At 41.8% G+C, this 20,764-nt stretch overlaps 1 protein-coding gene across 7 annotated transcripts in view; it reads left to right on the top strand.

Annotated features, from left to right (window-relative positions):
• CFAP70 (cilia and flagella associated protein 70) overlaps positions 1-20,764 on the top strand; it is an 89,505-nt gene that overhangs the window by 55,862 nt on the left and 12,879 nt on the right. For 4 of the 7 annotated variants that reach the window (XM_062214700.1, XM_062214701.1, XM_062214698.1 and 1 more), the window contains exons 16-25: positions 39-170; positions 3,788-3,913; positions 6,143-6,276; positions 6,397-6,512; positions 7,413-7,637; positions 12,469-12,627; positions 13,159-13,283; positions 15,126-15,278; positions 15,789-15,950; positions 17,795-17,884. In XM_062214700.1, the coding sequence (XP_062070684.1) occupies positions 39-170; positions 3,788-3,913; positions 6,143-6,276; positions 6,397-6,512; positions 7,413-7,637; positions 12,469-12,627; positions 13,159-13,283; positions 15,126-15,278; positions 15,789-15,950; positions 17,795-17,884 (1,422 nt within the window). The remainder of the gene's footprint in view (positions 1-38; positions 171-3,787; positions 3,914-6,142; positions 6,277-6,396; positions 6,513-7,412; positions 7,638-12,468; positions 12,628-13,158; positions 13,284-15,125; positions 15,279-15,788; positions 15,951-17,794; positions 17,885-20,764) is intronic. The other 3 variants (XM_062214703.1, XM_062214704.1, XM_062214702.1) reach the window with 3 other exon arrangements.

The following is a 20,764-nucleotide window of genomic DNA, read 5'->3' as shown; positions in this document are numbered from 1 at the left end:
TGAACCATGTTACCAAATGCATAATGTGTGTCTTGCAGCATGCTGTGGTAAAGATTGTGAGAGAGAAATATTTGAAGACAACATCATTTGAAAGCCAGGAGGAATTGCAGACCTTTATAAGTGAGCTCTATGTTTTTCTGGTAGATCAGATGCATGTGGCTCTAAATCAGGTTGGTATCCAGAACTAAGAGCCCTTCCCTTTCTCTGTAGAACATTTAGGCCTTTGAATGACTCCTTCTTTGCCTGCTTCCTTTCTTCCTTTATTCTGTATGTATTTACTGAGATGTCTGCTTTGTGCTAAGCACTGAAAACACAGATGAATAAGAAACCATATTAGTTATAAGACCAAGTGTGGGGAGAACAGGGAATATGTTTCTTCAGTTTCCTAGAAAAATAAATTTCATAACTTTCAAAAATGTGATGAAATTGCCAGAAATAGATAAAACATGCATATAAGTTGTAAAACAAAAATCATCATTCTATTTCTTCTTTGAACATTCTCAATTTTTTGAAAATTTGAAAATTCTCAATTTTTTCTTCAAGATGGTAAAACCAAAGGAAAAGTTTTCACCGATTATACCCATTATGCATTTCATCCTGCCTTTTGTATATAACAGTGATCTGCTCTCTCACCCACACTTTTATATTATATTTTTACAGGTTGTATCTTGCTTTTATTTGCTCATCTTTGTGTGTATCTGGTTGTTGTTGTTTGAAAACAATGAGAAAATCAAACTCTTCATGATCCTGTTGTCTCTAACCGGCTAGGCCTTCTCAGTCCCTGTTCTGTTTGTTCTGTCCTTCACGGTGGTTTTCCTTTCTAGCACCATCACCTTTTCTTTCCCCTTACTCAGCCTTCCTGAAAGACTAGGACAGGAATGTCCAGTATCTGGGTTTGAGAAAACAATCCTGCTTTTGGCGTGGACTTGAATGATTTTATTTGGAAAGCCATGGAGGGTTCAACATGAGATGGGAAGTGCTGCTGCCTTCTGTCCCCAAGGATCCCTGTCTAGTAGAGGAGATAGGCACAAAATACAAATAACTGCAGTAGAGTGAGGGAAGTTCTGTGACAGAGGTCTGTCCATTGTAGAGCAGGTTAGGAATGCCTGGGAAGGATATGCAGAGGAAATGTGACTTGAACTGTGATCTTGAAGGCTGAAACGAATTTGTTTAGGTGGGTGAAGGGATAAGTGGGAAAGCAGCTAGAAGTTATAGAGATTTTCTCTTAAAGATGAAAAAGCTTTGCACATACCTGCTGCTTTGGGAAAAGGAGTTAGCAGAGCTGGAGTTGAAAATTGAGGAAAGAAAAGGGATAATTGATAGCAATCCCAGGGTGTACAACTAGGAAAGGATTAAGAGTTTAAATGGAATTATTGTCCTTGAAACAGAAAAGATTGCAATGCCTCGTCCTCTGAGACTGAAGGGAAAGAGAGAATAAATGAAGAAATAAACAACTTAGGTCTGGGGTTAAAAAGTTGGGGTGTTTCTTGCCTAATGATTTGTATTACCCCTGTAAAGTAAGGTCTTTTTTGAAAATGAAGGAGTTAAAAGGTTGAATGAACAACTTGAAGAAAGAAGAAAATTTCGATACTGCTTAACTTTGTGGAATGTGTTGCTAAGTGAAGACAAGTACATAGATTCCTGAAAGCATTGCATTTCTTCAGCCAAGACTGAACGTCACAGGAGTCTTGCACTTCAGATGTCTCTGTCTATGTAGTTTTTCTCAGGACCAGTTAACTGCTTCAATAATTATAAGAATGAAGAAATCAGATTGTAGGACTGTTTTAATTTGGGAGTTTTCAGGACAAATGCAGGAAAATGACAAGGATGCCTGATATTTGAGTGTGCTGGTGAGAAAGCACTATGATTGGATAATGATGAAGTCCAGGATGATCAATTGAGAAAGTGATGAGCTTAATAGGTATGAAGGAAATTAAGTCAGAGAGCAGTTTTAAGTAGACTAAGTAGAGGAAAAAAAGGTAGAAGACTTGGGAGGTGGTCTCTGGAAGTGAGGTATTAGTGATGTAGAGTATCAGTTTAGGGTATAGAAGCGTATTGCTGAAGAAATTTGGAGGTCAAGATCATCAAAACTAGAAAGAAGAAATGACAGAGGTATATTAACTAGGGATCAGAAACTGGCAAATCTCAAATTTGGCTTTACTCTCTACATTTCTTAGAAACTTTACTTGTTAAAGTCACTGATTTTATTTTTGCTTCTGTTAAAAGGATGGGGCTGGGCATTGTCTTCTTTGCCATACTTTTTTTTTTTTTTTAAGAGCCATTTATTTATGTGAAAGGCAAAGTTACAGAGAAGTAGAGGCAAGGAGAGGGAGAGGGAGAGAGAGAGAGGTCTTCCTTCCATCCACTGGTTCACTCCCTAGTGGCTGCAACAGCTGAAGCTGTGCCAAACCGAAGCCAGGAGCCAGGAGCTTCTTCCAGGTCTCCCACGAAGGTGCAGGGACCCAAGCATTTGGGCCATCTTCTACTGCTTTTCCAGGCTATAGCAGAGAGCCGGATGAGAAGTGGAGCAGCCAGGAATCAAACCAGTGCCCATATGGGATGCTGGCACTGCAGATGGTGGCTTTACCTGCTACGCCACAGCACTGGCCCCCCTATGCCATGTTTCTAACCCAGGAGATTGTTTTTACACCAGACTTGTTCTCCTGGTCTAGATAGATACGATATATCTGGAAAAAGAATATATTTTCTTTGTGTATATGCTTTGTTGAATCTATCCTACTAATGAATCTATCCTACAAAAGCTTCCAAACTTTTGTAGTCTCCAGTTTCTGCGTGTTTAAAGACCCTACATAATGCTAGTCAATCTTTTTTATGTCATGGCAACTCACAAACGATGATGCTTGCCCTGTGCACTAGAGTAAGTAAAGGAAGCTGTTTGAGGTCAGAGGCCACCTGCACAGGAACTCTAATTTCCCTGAGGAGAATTATTTCTGCCGTAAACAATTTTTACTCACTTTCATGAGCTCACACTATTAGTATTCAGATAGCTCAGCTATTTCACCCTTGATAATTCCCCTCTTGGTTCATTCTTATTCCTTTACTGTATTGCCGAGACGGACTGAATCTCACTTCTTGACTTTTTAAAAAAGATTTACTTATTATTTATTTATTTAAAAGTCAGCATAACAGAGAGGGAGAGACAGAGATCTTCCCTCTGCTGGTTTACTTTGCAGGCGTCTGTAATAGCCAGATCTGGACCAAACTGACGCTAGGAGCCAGGAACTCAGTCCTGGTTTCCCACATTGGTGCCAGGGGCCCAAGTACTTGGACCATCTTCCATGCCTTCCCAGGCACATTAACAGGAAGCTGGAAAGGAAGTAGAGTAGCTATAACTTGAATGGGCACTCTGATATGGGATGCTGGTGTCACAGATTAACCTGCTGTGCCATGCCAATCCCTCTCCTCTGGATTTTTTTTAAAATATGTATTTATTTATTTGAGAAACTGAGAGAGAGAAAAAGAGAAAGAGACAGGCATATATACACAGAGCTTCCATCCACTGCTTAAACAGGACTACAATCTGGGTCTCCCACATGGGTAGCAGGAATTCAATTTCTTGAGCCTTCACTGCTGCCTCCCAGCGTCTGGATCGGCAGGAGGTTGGAGTCAGGAGCTACAGTATTTGGAAATTGAACCCAGGTGTTCAGATATGGGATGCAGGCATCGAAACTGCTAGGGTAAATGAAACTCTGCCAAATCTGGTTTATATTTAGTATTTACTTATAATTCCTTCATTTTGTCTGCTTAACATCTTGATATTTTCAAGACCATGCCAGATGATGTCCAAGGAGCTATTTCAACCATACCCACTAGCAGTGAACAGCTTCGACTCTTTGCATTTGAAGCAGAAGTCAATGAGAACTTTGAAATGGCAGCAGTATATTATGAAGAGGTGATTGAACATCTTCTCAGTGATTGTTGTTCCTATTATTTGTCAAATATAGCCATAAATAGTTTTTGATTATTTAAAATAAAATTTGATTGGTGAAAGGGTAGACAGCAGATCAATAAAACAGTCAAAAATATGCCCGCAAAAACGATTTGATTGAAAGTCAGAGTTACACAGAGAGAGGAGAGACAGAGACAGAGACAGAGGTCTTCCATCTGATGGGTCACTCCCCAATTGGCTGCAACGGCTGGAGCTGTGCTGATCCGAAGCCAGGAGCTTCCTCCAGGTCTTCCCATGAGGGTGCAGGGGCCCAAGGACTTGGGCCATCTTTTACTACTTTCCCAGGTCACAGCAGAGAGCTAGACAGGAAGTGGAACAGCCAGGTCTCAAACCAGCACCCATATAGGATGCCGGCACTTCAGGCCAGGATGTTAACCCGCTGCACCACAGTGTCGGCCCCAATTATTTGATTTTTGACAAAGGTATAATAGGCAATGTAAAAGGCATGGTGTTAGAATAATTGATAATCCATATATTTAAAAAAAATAAGCCTCAATTTAAGCTGTGAACATTTTACAAAAATCAGCTCCAAATGGATTATAGATGAAAATGTAAACCTAAGACTATTAAACTTTTAGAAGAGACGTAGCAGGAAATCTTTTTTAAAAAGATTTTATTTATTTATTTGAGAGGTAGAATTACAGACAGTGAGAGGGAGAGACAGAGAGAGAGGTCTTCTCTCTGTTAGTTCACTCCCCAAATGGCCACATTGGCCAGAGCTGAGCTGATCTGAAGCCAGGAGCCAGGTGCCTCCTCCCAGTCTCCCATGCGGGTACAGTGGCCGGGCCATCCTCCGCTGCTTTCCCAGGCCATAGCAGAGAGCTGGACTGGAAGAGCAGCAGCCAGGACTAGAACCAGGGCCCAAAAGGGATGTTAGTGCCGCAGGCAGAGGATTAACCTACTGTGCCACGGCACTGGCCCCAGGAGAAAATCTTGACCTGGAGTTAGGCAAAGATTTCTTAGATGTGACATTAAAGCATGATCAATACATATCAATGTGATAGATGGAACTTCATCAAAATTAAACATTCTTGCTCTGCCAAAGACATGAGAAGGAAAAGAAAAAGTACAAATCCGGAGAAAATTTTTCCAAAACTTGTACCTGACAAAGGATTTATATTTAGAATATTAAAAACTCTGGGCTGGTGCTGTGGCTTAACAGGCTAATCCTCTGCCTTGTGGCGCCGGCACACCAGGTTCTAGTCCCGGTTGGGGCGCCGGATTCTGTCCCGGTTGCCCCTCTTCCAGGCCAGCTCTCTGCTATGGCCCGGGAGTGCAGTGGAGGATGACCCAAGTGCTTGGGCCCAGCACCCACATGGGAGACCAGGAGAAGCACCTGGCTCCTGGCTTCGGATCGGAATGATGCGCCGGCCGCAGTGGCCATTGAAGGGTGAACCAACGGCAAAAAAGGAAGACCTTTCTCTCTGTCTCTCTCTCTCACTATCCACTCTGTCAAAAAAAAAAACAACAACAAAAACAACAACAACAAAAAAAACAACTCAGTAACACTTGTGTATAAGCATCTTTTAGGTAGTTTTGAATTATTTTTGGTATGTGTATAAGAATAATTTTCTGTGACATATGGCAATTATATGTCCAATTCTAAGTATTTTGATATGGACTATTTTGTATCTGTAGATTGTTTTGCATAGTGTTGACATCTTAACGACAGATAAATCTTAAATCTTCCAATCCATGAATGTGGAATCTCTTTCCATTTATTTATGTCTTCTTTCATTTCTTTAAGGAATATTTACAGTTTTCACTCATTTTGGGGTGGGTTTCTTTTTTTTTTAGATTTGTAGATAAATTTTACTTGCCATCTCAGAAGTAGCGAAGAAATGACTGTGTGTGGTTGACATAAAATAAAGTGAATCTCTAGGCTCCTGAGGTATTAGATTAGTTTGAGGTGACATACAGCAGGAAGAAATGGCTTGAGGATTCAATTTTCAAAGTATTTCAAAAGATTTTCTTTGCTGCCCTCCTACAAGCAAGAGTAATGATTGTGCTAAGCATTTGGGATTCAGTGGGAAACAAAAAATAAATCATGGCTTCTATTTTCATTGGACTTACAGTATTTGTGGCATGCTCACTGTGTTAATATTATATGAATTTAAAAATAGGATACAATGTCACAATAACCACGGCTGTCTTGATGCTATGTGTGCCTAGAGGTTGGTCCGTGAGCCCCAGAACCTAGATCACTGGATAGACTATGGTGCCTTCTGCCTGCTAACTGAAGACAATATTAAAGCACAAGAGTGTTTTCGGAAAGCCCTATCACTCAACGAAAGTCATATCCACAGGTATAGGTGGGAGGAAGGTGGGGAATGAGGAGGAGCAGATGAGCTTCTACATACAATTGTCTTGGTCCCACAGTGTGGCATGGGACCATGTTGTTAATCGTATTAGTGGTCTCTTCTCAGCCTGTTGCTGTGTGGTGTCCTGGCTGTCATGATGGAGAACTACGAGCAAGCAGAAATTTTTTTTGAGGATGCCACTTGCTTGGAACCCACCAGTGTTGTTGCCTGGACTTTGCTTGGTATAATATTTTCCTGTGATCTGACTGTATGTTTTTCCAATTTAAGATGATCTCTTTTCTTGACTATTCTTCAATAATTCTTTTTAAGATTTATTTATTTGAAACTCAGAGTTACAGGGAGAGAGAGAAAGAGAGAGAGAGAGAGACAGACAGAGAGGCAGAGAGACAGATATCTGTTTTCCATCTGCTTGTTCACTCCCCAAATGGCTGCAACAGCCAGAACTGTGCCAGGCCAAAGCCAGGATCCAGGAGCTCCATCTGGGTCTCCCATATGCATGTTAAGGGCCCAAGCACACAGGCCATCTTCTACTGCTTCCCCAGGCACATCAGTAGGGAGTTGGATCAGAGTGGAGTAACCAGGACTTGAACTGGTGCCCGTATGGGATGCCAGCACTGCAGATAGTGGCTTAACCTGTGCTACAGCACTGGCCCCTGTAATTCTTAAATTTTTTTTTTTTTGACAGGCAGAGTGGACAGTGAGAGAGAGAGAGACAGAGAGAAAGGTCTTCCTTTGCCGTTGGTTCACCCTCCAATGGCCGCCGCGGTAGGCACGCTGCGGCCGGCGCACCGCGCCGATCTGATGGCAGGAGCCAGGTGCTTCTCCTGGTCTCCCATGGGGTGCAGGGCCCAAGGACTTGGGCCATCCTCCACTGCACTCCCTGGCCACAGCAGAGAGCTGGCCTGGAAGAGGGGCAACCGGGACAGGATCGGTGCCCCGACCGGGACTAGAACCCGGTGTGCCAGCGCCGCAAGGCAGAGGATTAGCCTAGTGAGCCGCGGCGCCGGCCATAATTCTTAAATTTTAGTAAAGATATAGGAAAAATAAGTGAAATGAACAATTCTTTATCATATGATCGTGGAAAATTTGCCATATAAATGTCAACATCATTCTTTACTCAGGTTTGTACTATGAAATTCAAAATAATGATATTCGAATGGAAATGGCATTTCATGAGGCCTCCAAACAGCTTCAGGCACGAATGGTTCAGACACAAGTATCAAAGCAAAAGAGCACTGGTGCTGTAGAGTATGTTGAAGAAGCAAGGAAAATAGAATCTGTTTTGATCCCTTGGGGAGCCACAAATGGTTCTTCTGCTACAGCATTCAAGACAGAAGCCCCAGCAGGTAAGGTCAGGGTATGGCGATGATGAGTGGCTATTGGGAAAATTACTGACCCTATGAATAAGTTCTGGCACACAGCAAAAGCACTCAGTGTTAGATGAATGAGTAGGTGGAATATTGAGTTATTTCAGGATAACAAGAGAGGCTCCTTCTAAATATTGCTTTTTTTTTTTTAAAGATTTATTTGAAAGAGTTATGCAGAGAGTGGAGAGGCAGAGAGAGAGAGAGAGAGAGAGAGAGAGAGAGAGAGAGAGATTGGTCTTCCATCTGATGGATCTGATGGTTCACTCCTCAATTGGCCTCAACAGCCGGAGCTGCACCGATCCGAAGTCAGAAGCCAGGATCCTCTTCCGGGTCTCCCATGTGGGTGCAGGGGCCCAAGGAGTTGGGCCATCTTCTACTGCTTCCCCAGGCCATAGCAGGGAGCTGAATCAGAAGTGACACAACTGGTACTCCAACTGGAGCCCATATAGGATGCTGGCATCTCAGGTAGTGACTTGCCAGCCCCTATCCATTCTTTTTTTTTTTTTTTTTTTTTTTTTTTTTTGACAGGCAGAGTGGATAGTGAGAGAGAGACAGAGAGAAAGGTCTTCCTTTTTGCCATTGGTTCACCCTCCAATGGCCGCTGTGGCCGGCGCATTGTGCTGATCCAAAGCCAGGAGCCAGGCACTTCTCCCGGTCTCCCATGCGGGTGCAAGGCCCATGGACTTGGGCCATCCTCCACTGCACTCCCAGGCCATAGCAGAGAGCTGGCCTGGAAGAGGGGCAACTGGGATAGAATCTGGCGCCCCAACCGGGACTAGAACCCAGTGTGCTGGTGCCGCAAGGCGGAGAATTAGCCTGTTAAGCCACGGCGCCGGCCATATCCATTCTTCATTGCTATACTTTTCCTTCACGTTAGGAAATCAGTCATTCTAATGTATTAAATATGTATTTTTTGCATGTGTGCATTAATCTTTTTATGCATATTCAAAATGTAACATGTAATATTTGTAAATTTTTATGGGATACAGAGCAATATTTTAATACATGTATATAATGTTAACTGATCAAATCAGGCAGTTAACATTTCTATTTCATTATATTTTCTTTATGTTTGGAGGCTACCATCACCTGTCTTCCAACTTTTTATACAGTGTGTAATGCATACTGTATACGTGTGAACTATAGTCGCCCCACTGTGCTGTGGATAGCTAGGACCTACTTCTCCTGTCTGTGTTTTGGTGCCTCTTAGCCATCCCAGAGTAGACTCACCCCACCTGCACACGATCTTCCGAAAATTACCAGATGCTGCATCTTCCTTGAAAGAGAAGTTTTATCAAAGGCTTGTACAAAGATGAAGGAGTGGAGAGCATAACAAAACCCAAATCCATCTGGTTGTTCAGAAGGGGTTTGGGGAATTTACGAAGCTGGGGTAGATGAGGCTAGCAGGGTGAAACTAACTGAACATAACAGGTGCAGAAGAGCTAGGGAAAGTCACTGCACATGCTGGGGGTGTTCAAAGATGGCTGCCGAAGAGGTCTGTCATGTAACACTAACAAAGACAAGACTCTGGTCTTTCTGAATTGCTTTGTGCAGACTCCAGACACAATTTTGGGGGCAACTGGTTCTGTCTGGTTTTACTGGAGGATCTACAAAGATAGCAGATTTTGAGCAAAGACTATTAGGGCATAGGAATTTACTATGCAACAGGCAGGCAAATGACTATTATGGGCTGTTAGTATGTTAAGCAGCTAAGGAAAGCTTGCTTTATTATTCATGTTTTTTTTTAAAGATTTATTATTTATTTGAAAGGCAGAGTTACAGACAGGCAGAGGCAGAGAGAGAGAGAGAGAGAGAGAGAGAGAGAGAGAGAGAGAAAGAGAGGTCTTCCATTCACTGGTTCACTCCTCTGATGATCACAATGGCCAGAGCTGTGCCGATCCAAAGCCAGGAGCCTCCTCCAGGTCTCCCACAAAGTTGCAGGGGCCCAAGAACTTGGGCCATCTTCCACTGCTTTCCCAGGCCATAGCAGAGAGCTGGATTGGAAGTGGAGCAACCGGGACTCAAACTGACGCCCATATGGGATGCTGGCACTGCAGGCGGCAGCTTTACCCACTATGCCACAGCACCGGCCCCCAGATTTCCCACATGGCTTGCCAGAACCCAATTACTTAAGCCATCAGTACTGCCTCCTAGGATCTGCAGTAGCAGAAAGCTGGAGTCAGGAGCCAGAGCTAGGAATTGTGGAAATGTGGAACTGTAGAACTGTGGAAGATGGTTTATACATTTTTTGTCAAGCTGAATGTACATTTACCAAACAACCCCACAATCACAATCCTGAACATTTATCCTAGAGAAATGAAATTTTTGTCCACACAAAAACTTGTACACAAATATTCATAGCAGCTTAATTTGTAATTTCAAAAAGAAAGTGTAAACAAATTAATTATGCTTAAATGAGTGAACATTTAAAAAAAAAAAGCCCTACACAATAAAACACTACTTGGCAATAAAAGGAAAACTATTCGTAAAGGCAAACAAACTGGATTAATAGTAAAGTCATTGTACTTAGTACAAAAAGTTATTATCAAATGTTATTTATGGGGGCCAGGGTTGTGGCATAGTGGGTAAAGTTGCCGCCTGCAATGCCAGCATCACATATGGGTGCCAGTTCATGTCCTGGCTGCTCCACTTCTCATCCATGCTAATGCACCTGGGAAAGCAGCAGAAGACGGCCCAAGTGCTTGGGCCCCTGCACCACATGGGAGACCCAGAGGAAGCTCCTGGCTCCTGGCTTCAGCCTGGCCCAGCCCTAGTCATTGTGGCCATTTGGGAAGTGAACCAGTGGAAAGAAGATCTTTCTGTGTCTCTCCTTCTCTCTCTGTGTAGCTCTGATTTTCAAATAAACAAATCTTTTTTAAAAATGCATTGAACTGTGTACTTAAAAGGGAACACTTTATTATATGTAAATTATACCTCAGAAAAGGTGAATATTGATTCTTTCTGTTAATGGTCATCAGTTGTTGTTCACTGGTCAGTCTATAGTATTCCACTGTCTCCTTCCTGAAATCCATGTTAGAGTGCCTCCTACATCTCAAGCAGCTTTTGTTTCCTTTGCTGTTTTCTCATTCTGGTCACACTCATTAGATACAAACATTTTCTAATAATGCAGTCTAACCTTGTAAGAGCTCATCGATCATCACAGTTTCTGTTTCATTGCTGTTAACTTTCGTATTTCTATAGTCCCCTGATACCCCTTTAAAATCCAGTAATTGGATTTTTGTAATAGTAAATTTACCTCCTCATATCCCAAATTGACTGTCCATCATTATATCAAGCGTCAAGTTTATAATCTCAAAGGCATCCTTGCTACCTCTTTCTTTCTTGAACTTTTCTCCCATCCCTAATTCAGGTTAATGTCCAAGACCAGTTAGTTCTCTTTCAAAATGAACTGTACATCTTTTCTCTAGAATTCTACTACTGGAATGAGCATTTAGCCTAGTGTTTAAGATGCCTGCATCCCAGATTGAGTGTTCTCTGCTCTGGTACCTGAATTCAGCTTCACATCAAGGTAGAAGCTAGGAGTCAGTGGTAATGGCTCAGTTGAGTTTCTACCACCCCCAGGCACTCCAGTAAGGGATGCAGATGTACCAAGTGGCAGCTTAAACTGCTACAACTCCCTTTTTCAAAGGAGAGTAATAAAAACAATGTAATGTTCTGAAAAATAAATGAGATTATACATTAAAGTCTTTAGCACAAAACATGTAGACATGTTCAAATATAGCTATTTATGTGATTATTACTATTATTTGACCATAGAGATAAGGTGAATAGAGTTCCTGTCCTTTAGTGGCTTTAATGGTATCCAAAAATATATGAATCTTGGGACTGGCTCTGTTATGTAGCGGGTAAAGCTGTCATTTGCATTGCTAGCATCCTTTATTGGTGCTTGTTTGAGTCCCAGCTGTTCCACTTACAATCCAACTCCCTGATAATGCACCTGGGAAAGCAGCAGATGTCCCAAGTGCTTGTGCCCATGCACCCCCGTGGAAGACCCAGATGAAGCTCCTGGCTCCAATCTGTCCCAACCCTGGCTGTTGCGACCATTTGATAAGTAAACCAGCACATGGAAAAATCTCTCTGCAACTCTGTCTTTCAAATAAATAAAATAAATCTTTTAAAAAATATATGAATCTTTTTTAAAATTTATGTTAGGTGACCAAATTTTGTGTATTTCATATATGCAGATTTAGGAGTATCATGATACTTGCCATGCTACCCTCCCTCCTGCCCATGTTCCTACCCTCTCTCCTCCCTTTCTTATTCTCTTAATTTTTACAATAACATACCTTCAGTTTATTTTATAATCATAAGATTAGCCCTCCACCAAGTAAACAATTCAACAAACAGTCAGAAGAAAAAAAAAAAAAAACTGTTCCTCAACAGTAGAGACATAGGCTATTAACAATAATCCTCAAAATGTCAGTTTCACCCATACATTATATTGTTTTTGTACTTTGTTAGCACAGACCAGGGAAGATATGTGGTATTTGTCTTTTTGAGAATGTATGAATCTTATTATCTAGATTCTTGAGATTCTGATTTTAGGAAGTAACTTTTGTAATAGGGATCTGTTGGACATTATCATGACTTGAGCTGGCAGTACTGGGGCAGGGAGGCCACAACAGAAGTTTGTACTCTTTAAATTACTCATAAATATAAAGTTAACCAAATAATTGCATCCTTCATGCAATATTTAAGAAATATGTTTCTCATGCTTTGCAAATTTTATATTCTGTAATAACCTTTTACTACCCAATGTAAGCTCTAACTTATAATTTAATCTATTTAGCTCCAGGACCTGCATTATCTATTCTCGATGAATTTCTTGAAGAATCCTCCAAACTACAATCTGAATCACAAGAACCCATTTTGGGTGCACAACCTCAGGATCCAACAGTGGGTCTAAAAACATCCAACACATTTCTTAAAGAGATATCAGGAAAAAAAGGTACCTAGGAGTAAAGATTTCTTTTTGAAAGAAGAGCATAAACAGATTATACAGTGATGAAAACTCTAATAAAAATGGCAATCTAAACTCGTTTGAAGTTAATCTGTCCTGTTGCCTATATTTCGTCACATTGCGCTGATCACTTGAAACCCAAGCTCAGTGATGTAGTTCTTTGAATAAGCAAGGATTTTTTATTTAGTTCAGAGAAGCAGCCAACTACATCCAAGACTTTTCTAATGATCCTTTGTCTTCAGAATATCTCTAAATTATGTTTCATATTCAGAGAGATGTGAATACTTTTAAAAACCCTTTCATTTGGTTGCAACTTTGGTTTTGAACCACCGGTAGGTTTCCCTTGCCAGTGTTTGAGTTCTCCTTTTGGGGGACTGTTGTTAGAGATAGCCTAGTGCTCTCCAGATCATCTCTCTCATGTATTAGATCGGAATACTCTCCCTGGTACATTAGTGTGTCTGAGCCTTTGATATTTTTCTTTACAAGTAACCTTCTGTCCTTCAAATATAATATTTTCAGAAGCATCAAAAGGTCAAGACTCATCGGCCTTTCTGCATGCCAGCCCTTACTTCGGTGTCTCCCAAGCTCCCACCACCATCTTCATGGAGACCATTCGCTTCCTGATGAAAGTCAATGCTGTGCAGGTCAGAATACTTGGAAACGGGAAAGTAAATGGAAAGATTTAGAGAACAACTTATTCTGTCCATGCTGGTATTTTTGAGAGCTGAAATATGTGTGAAGCAGGAATCAAATATGCTTTTGAGAGTGCATCCTAAGCCAGTGGTAAGAAGATGCAAATAGGAACCATTTCATGCAGATAGCATCAGAGAACCTCACTGTAAGTCTGCTCCCTTTAGATTTCAGCAGAGGAAAACCAGACTCTTAGGTCACACGTTTCCTGGTGTCACTGTATTATGGGAACTCATAAGAGTTTTAGGGGTTCCCAAGGGTGTGATTATACCCTCCTTCCCTTCCAGGTTCTGAACCAGTTAGAAACATACACAGTGCTATATGGAGGGGGAGGGATAAAAATATTGTTATATATGTAAATATATATAATATATATTACATATTGTTATTTATATATAAATATATATATTGTTATTTTTATTGGTAGAACTAGACTGGAGAGTCTGGTCCCATTTTAGACTTACCTATTCAGTCACAAGTGGAACAGCTGGAGAACTGTCTCCTCTCAGAGAAGAGCATCCTACAAGGTCAACCCACCAGATGGGAAACAAGAAGTATATCCATGAGCACACAGTAGGAGAGGGAGCAAGATTCACAAGCCAAGAGAATTGGCCCTGATCCTGCAAACACATGCTCCACTTGAGGGCAGGCAAGCTCAAGAAAGGGCAAGGATTATGTACTAGGTGGGATTGGGCCCCATTAATCAGGAGCCTCTAACACATTAACCCTTCCCAATTATAAGTCATTATCCTTCTGGGTAAGTGAGCCAGAAGGCAGAGGGAAGAGCTGTCGTCACTTCTCCCAATGTTTCCGTCCCCCTAGTATTAGTGTGAGTTTCAACATTATAGGCTGAGATGCGGACATGGTAAGAAGATAAGAAGGGTTTCCCTTCTGCCTACCAATTATGAATGACTTTGTCAAATAATGTAGGTCCTTTGAAGAATTAAAAGAAAAAAAAAAAGGATAGTGTGAAGTATAGCACGTGTTTGGAGGTGCTTCAGAAACATACATCTGGGTATTATACTGTGGCGTAGCAAGTAAAGTCACTGCCTGCAGAGCCAGAATCCCATATGGGCACCGGTTCAGGTCCTGGCTGCTCCACTTCCAATCCAGCTCTCTGCTATGGCCTGGGAAAGCAGTGGAAGATGGCCCAAGTCCTTGGGTTTCTACACCTTGGTGGAAGACCCGGAAGAAGCTCCTGGCTCCTGGCTTCAGATCAGCACACCTCCAGCCATTGCAGCCACTTGGGGAGTAAACCAGCGGATGGATGACCTCTGTTTCTCTGCCTCTGCCTCTCTGTAACTTTGCCTTTCAAATAAATAAATCTGAAAAACAAACAAGCAAAAAAAAGAAAACATACATCTGTATTTCCAAAATCCCTGTCTGAAATTTTAGAAAGGAAGATTTGCCTTACCGTATGTCTCCTTACAATGTGACGTTTGCCTGAGAATGTTCCCTCATGTGTAAACGGGGTGGTTAGTGAATGCCTTGTCTGCTGCAGAGTAAGTGCAGTGTAAGCCTCACCTGGGAAGATGGCCAGCAAGACCAGAGTTGTGTGATACTGCAGTGTATTCACCTGGAAATGTCCCCATTTGGTGACCAAGTGAGGAGCTGGTAATGGAATCAGGGAGTGCGAGATGTTTATTATTTACCTTTAACCCCTTGAAGTTGGGCATGATCATTCTAGAACATTTTCCTTTTGTTTTATTAGAGACAGAATCCTTCAACCACAAAAGCCATGGGGTTGACACAATGCAGCCGTTTATGTGTTTCCTGTAATCTGATTTTCCCTGCAGTATATGCACAGAGCTCTTGCACATGAGGTGCTATGTCCACAAGGAGGCCCCAGCTGTGAGTACTACTTGGTGCTTGCCCAGACACACCTTCTCAAGAAGGACTTTGCCAAGACAGAGGAATATCTTCAACTGGCAGCCCAGATGGACTACCTGGTAAAGACTTTGCTACAGCCTCATGAGTCTGCAGAAGGGATGAGCAGGCTGTATTGAAGGTGGTGATGATTATATCACAGATGAATTTTGTGACCCGAGATGTGGAGCTCTTCACCTATCAGTAAACTCTTCTATCTGTACCGTTCCATTTTTTTTCCTTAAGTAATGACTTTCCAAAGGGCAGAGAAAGAGAGGAAGATAACTGTTTACCATAGAATGCGATTTCAGGTTTTTAGCTTCTGTTTTCTTACTGGGAACACTATCATGGTAAGGCTTGACTGTTTTTCTTAATATTTACCCCAAAGACAAAATGGCTTTGAAGAGTGTAAGAAAGTAAAAGAGCAGACAGATCTACAGAATTGCCTCCCAATGCAATTAATGGGACTTGTCCGGAGTGCAATTAGAAACAAACAATCCAAACTTAGTAACTTTAAAGTGCTAACCAAAGGTTCTTAACGTGCTTTTAAATACCATCTCATCCTATGTACTACTTGTTTTTCATTTTCTCAGAACCCTAATGTCTGGGGCTTGAAGGGCCATCTCTATTTTCTGAGTGGAAATCATGCTGAAGCCAAAGCCTGCTATGAGCGAACCATTAGCTTTGTGGTGGATGCTTCTGAGATGCACTTCATCTTCCTGCGACTGGGGCTCATCTATCTGGAGGAGAAAGAGGTGAGGGGTAGAGGAGGGGAGGAAGTGTAAATCAGGCCGTGGCCGGGCCTGATTGTCATTCCAGTATTAACATCCATCGGTGCTGACTAAAAGGAGCAGTATGATATTGATACTTTTATATCCAAAGGTAAACTGACTTGCCTAATATCAGATAACTAGTAATTAGTGGACGCAGGATTCAAAACCAGGCTGTAAAAAAACAAAGTTTGTGGTTTTATCCATTATACTACTAAAAAGAACTCAGCAAATGCTATTTTGGCTAAAATTTAATTTGCAATAGTAGAAACAATTCTTAACTTGACTTAGCAGACAGTGTCATCAGCCTCGAAAGGACTCCTCCAAACTTCCTCAACACAAAGGGTTATGTTGAATCTAGCTATCTCCATTCCAGAGGGAACCTTGGCCTGACTCTTTAGTAATCCCTTCCATATTTTAGGACAGCCTCAAAGCTTTTAGGGAAAAAATACTTTCTATTACGGATGGAAAATTTCAAAGTAAAACGGTAGTAGAATAAAGCATCATAGACTCATCCAACTGTAAAAATTATCATCATTCTCCAAAAGGACTTTTGACTCCCTGCTGCTGGTCTGATTTCATTTTACCCCTTCATCCCCAAACCCCCAGTTCTCTTTCTTTTTGATATATAAATAAACAGTGATATCAAGTATGTACAATGGCTTATAATGTGTTGATGGAAAGGCTTACACAGGCTTGAGGGAAATTACTATACCACTGCAGTGAAGTAAATAAGGGAAAAATTTCTTTCTGATGTTCATTGAAAGCCACATCTTCACGGCGCTTCTAAGTTAGGCAGTCAAATAGGCAAGCAGTTCTTGGGCTATTTAATGAGGTGTGCTATAGATCCATGGTTGACACTGGAATATAATACAATAATTAATCCTGTGAGGGTTACTTCTTTTAATGTTTGCTTTTTGGATTTTTCTATGTGTATTCCGTACTGCTGAGAACCTCCAAGACTGAACTTGTACAACAAGGGAAGGAGACTAGCAGGATGATGAAGCTACCTTAGGTGTGCCTCTTAGTCCAGAGATTCAGTGTCTATCATTCTACCACATGCTGTCACTTTTAAGCAGAAGAGCGTGCTCCGTAAAGTCTAGGTGGCATTCAGATAGTCATTGTGGTTGCCCAGAACTTGCAATATGCTAACTCCTTGCTTCAACTATTTGATCTGTCCATCTCCTCTCTTCAGTCTTCTGGTGACAGCTCCCCTAGATTAGATGTAAAAATATAATCCAAAGACTCATTGAACTTAGATTGTTCTGAGAGCTGGTTGTTGTGGCATAGCAGGCTAAGCTGCTGCTTGTGACACCAGTATCACGTATTAGAGCACCCATTTGAGTCCCAGGTGCTCCATTTCCTATCCAGCTCCCTGATAATAATGCACCTGGGTGAGCACTGGGAAGATGGCACAAGTCCTTGAACCCCTGCCACACATGGTATACCAGGATGTACTTCCTGGCTCCTGGCTTTGGCCTAGCCCAGCCCTGGCTATTGTGGCCATTTGAGGAGTGAAGATGGAAGATTTCTCTCTCTCTCTCTCTCTCTCTCTCTCTCTCTCTCTCTCTCTCTCTCTCTCCTCCCTCCCTCCCCCTCCCTCCCTCTCTCTCCCTCTCTCTATGTGTGTTTGTGTGTATGTGTGTCCCTTTTCTTTCAACCACTGTCATTCTGCCTTTTCAATAAATAAATCAATAAATCTTTAAAAAGAACTTGGATGGTTCTGGAGTGCAGCTATCAGAGATCCCATCATTATTACCCTCACTTTTTAAATCCTAGTGTTTGAGGCTTCCAGAAGAGTAGTAGTTTAGTGGTGCTTTTTTTTACAGTATGAAAAGGCTAAGAAAACGTACATGCAAGTCTGTAAAAGATCACCTTCATGCCTTACCTGGCTAGGACTGGGAATCGCCTGTTACCGGGTAAGAAAACAAAGGCTTGAGACTAGGCTGTGCATACAGGTGACCTTGATTCCTTGTTTCCCCGTGCACCCTGAGGGTTTGCAGTGATTGTGGGATGACAACCAGGACATTCTGCTCTAATTAAAGGTTGCTCTTCAAAGTTGTTCAAAGAACTGAAAGTCAATCTTTACTAGAAAAATAAAACATCCTTTAGAAATCTCACGAAAACCTTCGACACATGCTCAGTTGGACTTACCCCAATGGTAGAGTTAGAAACGTGCCAGAGGATTCCAATCCAATCCCATCAAGGTGGTATGTACCAATGCCATCTCACTAGTCAAAGTGATCAGTTTCAGATCATAATTGATCATAATAATAGGATTGTCAAAGGGATCACATAAACAAGACTAGTGTCTGCTAATACTGATAGAATTAAAAAGGAGAGAACTATCCAACATGGGAAGCAGGATACACAGCAGACTCAGAATGGCAGATGTCCTAAACAGCACTCTGGCCTCAGAATCAGCCCTTAAGGCATTTGGATATGGCTAAAAAGCCCATGAGAGTATTTCAGGCATGGAAAGCCAAGACACTGTGGCAAAAAATAAAAAAAATTTTAAAAATGACTTAAATGAAAGATCTCTGTGAGTGAGATCCCAGCGGAAAGAATGGGCCATCAAAGAAGGAAGTGCCTTTCTCTGAAGGGAGGAGAGAACTTCCACTTTGACTATGGTCTTGTCTAATAAGATCAGAGTTGGTGAACTCAAGAGGCTTCCATAGCCTTGGCAGCTCATGACAAGAGCCTCAGGTGATTACTGACATTATAAATAAGAGTGTCAATTTTTAAACCAACAACAGGAGTCACTGTGCACTTACTCCTCATGTAGGATCTCTGTACTTAATGTGTTGTACTATGTGAATTAACAGTAAAACTAGTACTCAAACAATACTTTATACTTTGTGTTTCTGTGTGGGTGCAAGCTGTTGAAATCTTTACTTAGTATATACGAAATTGATCTTATGTATATAAAGATAATTGAAAGTTAATCTTGATGTGAATGGGATGGGAGAGGGAGTGGGAGACCCAGAAGAAGCTCCTGGCTCCTGGCTTCAGATTGGTGCAGCTCCAGCCCCTGTGGCCATCTGGGGAGGGAACCAGCGGATGGGAGATCTCTCTCTTAGCCTCTACCTCTCCATAACTCTGCCTTTCAAATAAATAAATAGATCTTAAAAAAAAAAAAAAAGAAACCTGGAAGCACTGTCAAAAGTACAACAAACCTCTATACCAACTGTTTAGTGTAAGTTATGCTTCTGTTTATTTTGAATATTGTAAAAATATTTTCATAGATAGAAATAAAAGCCAAAAAAACTAATAAGAACTACAGTTGAGGTATCAAAGAAGTCTTTGCTTCATCAATGTTTTAGTCACATTATGTGCATATACCTGTGTATGTACCTACCAAAATTTATTTGATCAGTCACTTATTATTGAACATTTTATTCATTTGTACAATTATACATTCTAAACGAAGTTGGAATAAACATTCTTGGACAATGTTTTTTTTTAAAGATTTATTTGTTTATCTAAAAGTCAAAGTTATAGGGAGGCAGAGTCAGAGAGAGTGAGAGTAGTCTTCCATCCACTGGTTCACTCTCCAAATGGCTGCAATGGCTAAAGCTGAGTCAATGCAAAGCCCAGAGCCAGGAGCTTCTTCCGGGTCTCCCACACGAGTGCAGGGGCCCAAGGACTTGGGCCATCTTCTGTTGCTTTCCCAGGCCACAGCAGAGAGCTGGATATGAAGTGGAGCAGCCGGGACTTGAACTGGTGCCCATATGGGATGCTAGCTCTGCAGGCATTGGCTTTACGCACTACACCACAGTCCCGGCCTCGGATAATCATCTTTGTACTTAACTCTCATTATTTCCTTAGAATACGTTCCTAAGAGAATCTAAAATTATTATTATTATTATTATTATTATTATTTGACAGGCAGAGTGGACAGTGAGAGAGAGAGACAGAGAGAAAGGTCTTCCTTTTTGCCATTGGTTCACCCTCCAATGCCTCCGCAGCCGGCGCACCGCGCTGATCCGAAGCCAGGAGCCAGGTGCTTCTCCTGGTCTCCCATGCGGGTGCAGGGCCCAAGCACTTGGGCCATCCTCCACTGCCTTCCCAGGCCACAGCAGAGAGCTGGACTGGAAGAGGGGCAACCAGGACAGAATCCAGCGCCCCAACCGGGACTAGAACCCGGTGTGCCGGCACCGCAAGGTGGAGGATTAGCCTATTGAGCCACGGTGCCAGCCCTAAAATTATTTTTAATATTTAAATTATGGTATCACCTTGTTTCCTAGAAAGGCTGTATACTTATTTATATTTTGCCAGAAAGTGTGATAATCTATTTTACTCATCAACAATGGACATTATCATTTACCAAGTTGATAGGTATCTAAAGTTGCATTTTTACTAATAAGGTTGAAATCATGTCATATATGTATTTATTTACTGGTAAATTCTCCATTTCTCTGTCCCATTAACTTTCACTTTATTGCAATTTGTCATATATCCCCTACCACTTGACTGAAACATCATTAAAAAAACTTTCAGGGGCCAGCATCGTGGTGCAGCAGGTTAAAGCCCTAGCCTGAAGCACCGGTATCCCCTATAGGCACCCATTCAAGTCTTGGCTGCTCCTCTTCTGATCCAGCTCTCTGCTATGGCCTGGGAAAGCAGTGGAAGATGGCCCAAGTCCTTGGGCTCCTGCACCTACATGGGAGACTTGAAATAAGCTCCTGGATTCTGGCTTCAAATCAGCTCAGCTCTGGCTGTTGGGATCATTTGGGGATTGAACCAGCAAAATGGAAGACCTCTCTTTCTTTCTCTCTCTCTCTCTCTCCCTCTCTCTC

This window comes from Lepus europaeus, chromosome 17, assembly GCF_033115175.1.
Source record: "Lepus europaeus isolate LE1 chromosome 17, mLepTim1.pri, whole genome shotgun sequence".
In the NCBI taxonomy this organism is placed as follows: Eukaryota; Metazoa; Chordata; class Mammalia; order Lagomorpha; family Leporidae; genus Lepus; species Lepus europaeus.
The sequence above is the reverse complement of the archived record's forward strand: the minus strand, read 5'-3'. Positions and strand labels throughout refer to the sequence as shown.